General features: G+C 40.6%; 2 protein-coding genes across 2 annotated transcripts; one reads left to right on the top strand and one right to left on the bottom strand.

The window, feature by feature from the left end:
* The first annotated feature begins 27 nt into the window (after positions 1 to 27).
* Positions 28 to 5,273, top strand: mettl26 (methyltransferase like 26). Its single transcript, XM_006790646.3, has 6 exons — positions 28 to 365; positions 747 to 909; positions 2,084 to 2,143; positions 2,249 to 2,316; positions 4,311 to 4,389; positions 4,495 to 5,273. The coding sequence occupies exons 1-6, from the start codon at positions 172 to 174 to the stop codon at positions 4,549 to 4,551; spliced, it is 621 nt and encodes a 206-aa protein (XP_006790709.1). The 5' UTR covers positions 28 to 171; the 3' UTR covers positions 4,552 to 5,273.
* wfikkn1 (WAP, follistatin/kazal, immunoglobulin, kunitz and netrin domain containing 1) lies at positions 4,898 to 7,633 on the bottom strand. Its single transcript, XM_006790647.3, has 2 exons — positions 6,983 to 7,633; positions 4,898 to 6,864 (listed from the first exon to the last, which is right to left on the bottom strand). The coding sequence occupies exons 1-2, from the start codon at positions 7,241 to 7,243 to the stop codon at positions 5,344 to 5,346; spliced, it is 1,782 nt and encodes a 593-aa protein (XP_006790710.2). The 5' UTR covers positions 7,244 to 7,633; the 3' UTR covers positions 4,898 to 5,343.
* Between the last annotated feature and the right edge of the window lie 576 nt (positions 7,634 to 8,209).

The following is an 8,209-nucleotide window of genomic DNA, read 5'->3' as shown; positions in this document are numbered from 1 at the left end:
GAGATCAGTCACGTGAGGACATGCGGAACTAGACCATTTTCGGGCGAAAAGCAAAACATTCGGGGGTGGTGGATTGAGTGACTCAGTCTGCTGTAACGTTACGCCGACCTGCTGGAGTGGTTTCATAAACTACGCCGTATAAGTCGACTGTTATACCCGGGGTTTGGCACGATGCTGAGCGCCGCCGCAGCGGAAAGGAACAAGGAGCCCATCCTGGCGGTGCTCCGGGATAGTGTGCACACCGGGAGACCCCTGCTGGCTCTGGAGATCTCCTCCGGTACTGGGCAGCATGTCACACACTTTGCTCAGGCCCTGCCGAATATAACCTGGCAGCCATCTGAGTATGATCGCCAGTCTATAGTCAGGTAAACGAGATGTGTGTATGCGTATAAACTATGAAATACAGATAATATACTGGGACATCTGTGCACCTATATTAACTGTTAATATCCAAGAAACGTCAGCGTTAATATTTATCTCTTATATTTATATCTGTTTTTTATTCATCTATTTATATCTGTGTTTATAATCGTACTTTTTATATACGATTGTTTTGTTGTATGTTGAATAAGAACTCACATTTCTCCTCGGGTCAATCAAGTTTCTCTGATCTGATCTAATGCAGGAAATTATAATTAATTAATTGTGTTTTCACAGCAGTTTTATACTTCGTATTTCTAATACCACTCTACCTGCTACAGAATGATGGCCTGGAGGGTTCCCATAATGTCTTTTGTTTCCATTAGTATAGAAGCATATAGAGCCCGCTATCGGCTGAACAATGTGAAGCCTGCCATCCACCTGGATGCTTCTCTGCCCTATCAATACTGGGGAGGAATCCAGCCAGAGAGCCTCGACCTGGTGCTCAACATCAACATGATCCATATTTCTCCTTTGGCTTGTACAGAGGTAGGACTGCTGATTCAGTGGTTCTCTCAAACTGTGTGGCATGGAGCCACTACTATAGGCATGGAGGACTAAGGGGAAAATGGAGTGATATGACTTATGAAGAGAAAAAAACAAAACCAAGAAACGTTTGATAATGCCATCCTGCTGACTCGTTTTCCACTGATATTCAACTTGAATCTTTTATTATTTCTCTTAACTAAAAAAAATAGGGGTCTGGGATTTTGAAGATTTTTCAGCCTGTTCACCACTTAAGTGAACTGTTGTCTCTGGGTTTATAAGTAAGGGGAATTTTATAGCACCTTTCAACATAACAAAATAACAAAAAATGCTAAAACATTAAAACAAACAGTTACTTTTAATAGAGATCCCTGAGTCCACAGATCTCAGGCTCAGAGGGAGAGTTTCAGAGTCACCGTTACAAAAGCTCTGCTTCCTTTAGTTCTCAGCCTTGTATGATGCACATCCAACAGGTCCTGATGACATGACCTTAGGGACCTGCTGTGGTCATATGGATTTATAATTTAATCCTATGGACCTACAAAGGGATCATAAGTTAAAATGTGGTTGATTCCTTTATTAGTAGTAGTAGTAATATCGATGTATTTTGTCCTTTTCAAATGCATATATAAACACATTTCTACTAAAGAAACTCAATTCCTGAAAGGAGAAGCCTAAATTGCTAACATAGTCAAGAGATTTTTCATATTTGCTTAAACTGCCTCTTTGTAACCTTTGTTGAAAAGAGACCCCTGTGACCACGAGTGGTGTAATAGTAACCTAAATGTAGAAGGCTCTCAATCTCATACATACCAGCCGCACAACACATTGAAGTTAGCTATAACTGGCTACTATGAAGTGAGGTTCAGTTATGATTAAAGCTGTAGCAGCAAAACTGTTTTGCTTCATTTTGTGATTGTTTTAGATCAATAATTTGCTATTTCTACTATAAAATTCACCTCGTTTGGCTTGACATTGTACTCATTGGCCCTGATATTTTTGGTGCCGTAAGTGTAAAAAATACCAACTGAAGTATGCTTGCACCACAACTCTTCAGATAATCACTTTAAGCCTACTTCTGCACAATATCTGCCTCACTTATTTCAGTAAAACAGAAACCAAAAACAAAATGTCCTCCTGCCTGCGATGTGGTTCTTAAGATGTTATCTTCTCTTAGGGTTTATTCAAAGGGGCTGGAGTAATGTTGAAACCTCAGGGCCTTCTACTGACTTATGGGGTGAGTAGCAAAACGACTGGTGTCACAAAACATGACAAAGATCACGAGCCATTATCAAGTCTAAACTTAACGTGTAATAGTGACATGTTTTATTGCTTTTCTCAGCCGTATGCAGTGAATGGTCAGATCGTCCCTCAAAGCAATGTGGACTTTGACTACAGCCTACGGCAGAGGTAATGCCATCTGTATTTTCTGGCTCTTTAACAGTTTTGTTTAAGCCAGTCATCTTACGAGGAGGCTTCGGTGGTGGACTGCCTGTCAGAACTACCAGAACATTTTCTGTTAGCCTGCTGTGAAAAGTAAACCTGAGCAGTGATATTATAGGTCAACAGGAGTAAAGGCTCAGTATTCATGTATCATTTGCGACTCTGTCACTCTTGCTTAAATACACCGCTTTCATCACAGCATCTGAGATAGGGTGTCATAATTGACAGTCAAAAGAATGGTGGACGAGAGAGGATGAGAGTAAAAGGAGATGCAGCTAAATGTTCAGAAATAAGTGTTTGTTGATGGTCTGACTGCTGATACAAGTAGCAGATGAATTCTGAAGCGTACAGGGCTCTACTCGTCTCAGATTCATCCAAGCGGTACAAAACTGATTGGACAGCACTTGACAGTGGAAATAGTTAATGAATTAGATCATACTGCATTAGACGTTCGATTTTCGGGCTAGGCCTTCACTTAATCTCAACCCACTTAAGTATGTTTTTCATTTACTGAGGACAACACAGTAAAGTAAAAGCGTGGCAGACGATGTCCAGGGAAGAAACGCAACATTTGGCGATTTCTGTGGGTTCTTCAGGTTCTTTCATCAAAACGACAAAAACAACACTTAATATAAAACTGTTTAATATAAAGCTTGTCTAATGACTATACATATATATGTGTGTGCGTGTGACCTGCATTTGTGAATTGTGAACCCTTATTGTACTTACTAGTATTGATATTTGTGATATTTAAAAATCAAATGTTAGATGTCATGTTATTAATATGAATAACTCTTCCATTTGCACAGCTTTTGTAGAGATGTGGATCAGAATTTGTCCTCCCTCCCACACTCTTATTTTGAATGTAATTCATTTGCCAGATAGAGACAAAATACACTGCTGACAGCACTGCTGTTCTGTTTAAAATAGTGTAGTGAGCCAGTAACATGCTGCAACAGAAAAATAGGATTCGTGTTTCTTGGTAGGAAGGGGTATATCCAGATTGCTTAGGACTCAAAAGTAGAGAAAATATATATTATTCTTTTCAGAATTTGCTTTTTTTTTTTACAACCATTAACTTGTAACTGATTTATAAATAAGAAGAATAGATTTTTTCTACCTTTTAAGCATAAGCAATCAGGATTTAACTCTTATTACACAGGAAGAAACACTGTGTTATATGGTGTAATATCAGTAAAGGGAATTCTTTGGTGGTTTACTGTCATAGTGAAGATGACAGTGAAAATTTTGCAGCAGCCCTAAATAACACATGGGTAGTCTATTGTTTCTGTGTGAGCAAAATGTCTTGAGAAGGAGTCGGTTTGACAGCCTGAATTATTGTGTCAGTTTGCTCATAGAAGGCTTTACACAGTATATTTAAAACCAACTAAGATCATCATAGTCTTTTGAAAATGTTTTTCCTTAAGCATGATGTAAGAGCTAATTAAAGGTTAATTTTATTGGTACTGGTAAAATGATTAGAGGAGAAATATATATGTTTGATGTTAAGAATATAATTTCTAGTTAATTTCAAAATACTGTTTTGTTAAAGGTATAGAATATAAAAGTGTGACATTCTAATGCGCTTTTTAGTATTTTGGGCTTCCGGCACACTGTAATTACGTAGTTGGGGAGTCGGATAAGCTGGAAGCAACACAGTTTTTTGACCAAGTCTTGCCATGTAAATTAAAAGTTTCAATAAACATATTTTTTGCAAGAAAAGTACCTGGACTTGCTCGCGTTTCAAATGCATGTTGCCGGACTGACTCCTAAAGGTGGTACAGAAGAGTGAAATAGAGACGGAGTGCCGCCACTACACACACAGTAGAATTAATAAACTTGTATAATTGCCAAACTCACAAAATACATACAAAGAAAATTTTTGATTGTTTTTGTAATTACATAATAAAGATAAGCAAAAGTGACCAGGGGTTTTTAAAAATTGTTGTTTGATTTTGCAGAAACCCAGAATGGGGACTCAGGGATATCTCGCTCCTCAATTCTCTGGCACAAAGCAATGGTTTGTACCTGGAGAGAATAGTAAGTAATGAACCCATTTAAGCAACCAGCATATCTTAAGTCAGCATGCAAAATATGAGAACGGTTTTGTAGTATACTGATTTACTGATGCTATTTGTTTTTCAGGTGGACATGCCAGCAAACAACAAATGTCTTCTTTTCAGGAAGGAAAGTTTGGTGTGAAGCATCCTGATGCAGGATGGTCAAAATGCCTTAACTTGGAGCTCAGATACATTGCCAAATTTTCAAGAGCCGTAAACGGATCATGTTTTCTCCACATTTTAACACATGCTGGTATTAGATTAACTAAGTTAATGTAAACTGTTGTGCTCAAACCTATAACCTATATTCTTATGTATTGCACATGAGTTAAATTAATAAATCTCAAAAACACGTTGCCTTTGTGCTATATATTCTTTAAGACAATGGCCTATTCTTTTTTTGTTTTGTAAGCGTGAAACTGACTTAGCAGAAGTGCTTTGAAGAGGAAAAAATTAAGAGAATATACTGTACTTTATATGAAATAAAAGACATTTTTTATGAAACAAAGATGGAGAAACGAAAGTGAAGAGCAGAAAAAAATAACATTAGCAAAAGTAATTATAATACATGTCTATTTGTTTAGTATTACAAGCTAGGGATGTTTGCAACATGATCAACATGTGTGTCTGTTATCTTGGCTGCTGTTTTCACAATGCAAAGTTCACAAATAAAAAAAAATCTTAAACCTATTTGAAAACAGCAATTTAGCATTAGTATTAATACAATGGGAATCAACACATCTGGAATGTTATTATATCTGTGTTGGAATAAAAAAAACTCTCATACCTACATCAGCATGCAGTATTTAACTTGTTCTACTCTGTTTTGATAAATAGTTATTAAATATCAGCTTTTCTGTTGCAGTTCTGATGCTTGTCTTCATTTCAAACACATACATCACTAAAACCCATCTGTGGACAGAACGAGTCTAAGTCATAGTAAGGTGTCACAGGCCTTTTTACCCAGAGCATCACGCAGCTTTTTCAGCCTGCGTTCATTTATGGCTCTTACATAGCTGTCTGAGTGGATGATAGCCATGCCGTCCTGCACCATACCCATCACCAGCAAAGGGTTTTCCTCAACAGTGATGTTGGGACAGGGACAGCTCCAGTCTATCTTAGCAATAGTCACCTCCAAATGTTTGGTATTGAAGAAAGTCAAGCCCATCTTCTCGTCCCTCAAGACTTCTTCCAAGCTAAAATGGGCTAACCCAGAGTCCAGATCCTCGACAAGCTCTGTCAGTCGGCCCACAATAGCAAAGTCACTGCGGCATAAGCTGGGCACCATTTTCCCCTTCACGCGACAGGTCTTGCAAGGCTTCCTTTTTGGTTGCGGGCAGTTGGCCTCACACTCCTTTTTGGTGTGGAAGTTGTTGGTATTCCCATGGCAGCCACCATAGACAAAGGCTTGGCACTGTTTTGTTATGGAATTCCAGGACCAGCGTGCCTCCCAAGCTTTACAGGGACCTTGAACAGCAGGCAGAGAGCAGATCCCCATGTCTTCTCTCTGGCAAGAGGCTTTGCACTCTTCATAAGTCTCAAATCGGTTTCGGCTGTCTTCGCATCCACCACTGCTAAACGTCACACAGGAGCCCAGCTTGCTGTCATAATACCAGTCAACGTGACGCTCTCCACTGCACACGCTCAGGTCGACTTCCGCCAGGCAATCTGCTGGAGAGAAAGGCCGTCCCATGGGCATCTCAGGATCTTCAGAGAAGTCATCATCTGACCGGCGAATAACAGACAGAGGATAGTCTGCGCGAAGAACTCCTGCAGAATTCCGTGCTATACAGGTGTAGATGCCGGTATCCCAAACCTGGGCGTTATAAATTACTAGCTGTCCAATATTGGTTATAACCACATTGCCATACATCTGATCAGGCCTCATGACAAGGCGTTCACGCCGGTCACTTTGCTTTTCCCATGTTACATCTGGTCTGGGGACTCCAATGACATCGCAGTGGAAGTTGACTGTGCCTCCAACATAGATGGACTGGTGGTGAGGGTTGGAGTACAGCGTGGGAGGCATGGGATCCTCCTGGGAGGATGTTGGGGTTGGGTGAACTGTAGTGTCTTGAGGCAGGGGGCTGGTGGGAGGGCCAGCAAGGTAGAATCGACAGGGGACCACAGTTAGAGTCACCCCCCGGATGCAGGCTTCTGCATCCATATAGCAGCGGTTGAAATAGGTGAGGCCATCTGATGCACAGGTGAAGTTGGGTTCCTTCTCACACCGATCCTGGCACTTACAGATGGGCTGTCCATCCCAGATGTCACAGGTTGATCCCTGCTGGCTGCAGATAAAGCCCTCACAGGTAGCTGTGGAGGCGGAGGTAGCATCACCTTTCCCTTCACCCTGTTCATGTGGCAGAGCAGGGGTGCCATCAGAGAAACGAGCAGCAACACAACTGTTGAAGCCACACACATTGGTGCAGCATTTCTCAAAGTCAGCACAGTCCTGAATATACAATATAAAAAACAATAAGCATTTTAACATTTAAATGAACAAATCGCAAAATGCTGTGATGAATAAAAGATTTTCTTATATTAAAATTAACATTTATAGATTAACTCACCTCATCGATGTCGCATTCCCTCTCACATGTGCTTTGTGCATCAACCCAAAGATTAGCGTTCAGCTTGTTTGGACAAAATCCTTCGTGTTCAACTTTGGTTCCTGCCACACTTGCACACAAAGAGACCTCGAGTAAATCGCAAAAAAGGAGAGTCAACAAATATGCACGTGTCCATCGTACTTTGCTTGAGTTTGGTGCACTATGGCAATTTGCACCCTTTATATGGCTATCCGCGAGGAACTGTAGGGGAAAATTACGCATATTTGACCTTTTGTATGAGTAGACCACCAAGTAATTCCATTCCAACTTTGGGTCTTCACCACAGGAATACGATTATTGTCGATTTTCAAATGCGTCCGCCCTTTTTGTGCGTAAGCGTGCGCTGAGTCACTTTTCTTTGCGCAGAGAGAAAAGTTGTATTCCCAATGATCAACACGAGTTCCCGTGCGCTGGACATTAAATTACCCAAATTTCTCAAAGTAATAAATAATAGACTGTGTAAAATATTCGCCTTGGTAATCAAAACTTGTGCAATACTGAGGAAAAATCGACGTGTGTTTTGTCGAGCAGCTAGACAAACGAGCTGAACTGCACAATGAGCGGACAACGCAATATCAGCTTTTCAGCGTGAGAATGGAGGTGGAAAGGGCAGTCCCTCTATCCGCCCCCATGGTCGTCCAGTGTCTCAAACTTTTATGAAGCAGCACTATGCGCTAAGCAACTGGACAAACATTGTAAAAACATCAAAGAAAACGTGTAGCCGTGGTTTCAAGCTGTCTCACCAAGCGTGCACAGACATACACATTCCGGTGAGAAATCCAATGTTAAATGTGTCCAGACAGAATTTATAGAGATGGCAATTGTAAAAGAAAAAAAGAAAAAAGGTTAACTTGCTTTTTAATTTCATGAGAGCCGGTAGTTATTGTTCTTCTTCTTTGCTTTTTTGTAAGTTACATTCAGATGTTATACACGTTATATTTAAGCAGGTCCCGTGCACAAATGAAAAGGAGAAAAATGTAATAAGTCGTCGGTGGCGCAGGGCGGAAAGCGTGAAAACCAAACACGGGGCGTGTCGCATCATGTCTCGCAAAACATGTTGTTCACGTCCTCCTTGTCTAGACTTGGGTCACTTTACTACCATCCCTCATTCACGCGGAGTTCAGAGATGCCACGGTCAGGTGGGAAGACATAAAGCGCCACATTTTCATCTGTGTGCGAATCATCTTT

Source organism: Neolamprologus brichardi, chromosome 6, assembly GCF_056152115.1.
Source record: "Neolamprologus brichardi isolate AB-2024 chromosome 6, ASM5615211v1, whole genome shotgun sequence".
Lineage (NCBI taxonomy): Eukaryota > Metazoa > Chordata > Actinopteri > Cichliformes > Cichlidae > Neolamprologus > Neolamprologus brichardi.
Note: the sequence above shows the minus strand (reverse complement) of the source record. Positions and strands in the feature narration are given on the sequence as shown.

Bases quoted from the DNA above. Each gene is read 5' to 3' on its own strand.
- wfikkn1 (XM_006790647.3), bottom strand. From the start codon at position 7,243: ATGCGTAATTTTCCCCTACAGTTCCTCGCGGATAGCCATATAAAGGGT. The intron at 6,865-6,982 runs GTGAGTTAATCT...TTGTATATTCAG, and splicing joins GGGAATGCGACATCGATGAG to GACTGTGCTGACTTTGAGAA.
- mettl26 (XM_006790646.3), top strand. From the start codon at position 172: ATGCTGAGCGCCGCCGCAGCGGAAAGGAACAAGGAGCCCATCCTGGCG. The intron at 910-2,083 runs GTAGGACTGCTG...ATCTTCTCTTAG, and splicing joins CTCCTTTGGCTTGTACAGAG to GGTTTATTCAAAGGGGCTGG. The intron at 2,144-2,248 runs GTGAGTAGCAAA...TGCTTTTCTCAG, and splicing joins GCCTTCTACTGACTTATGGG to CCGTATGCAGTGAATGGTCA.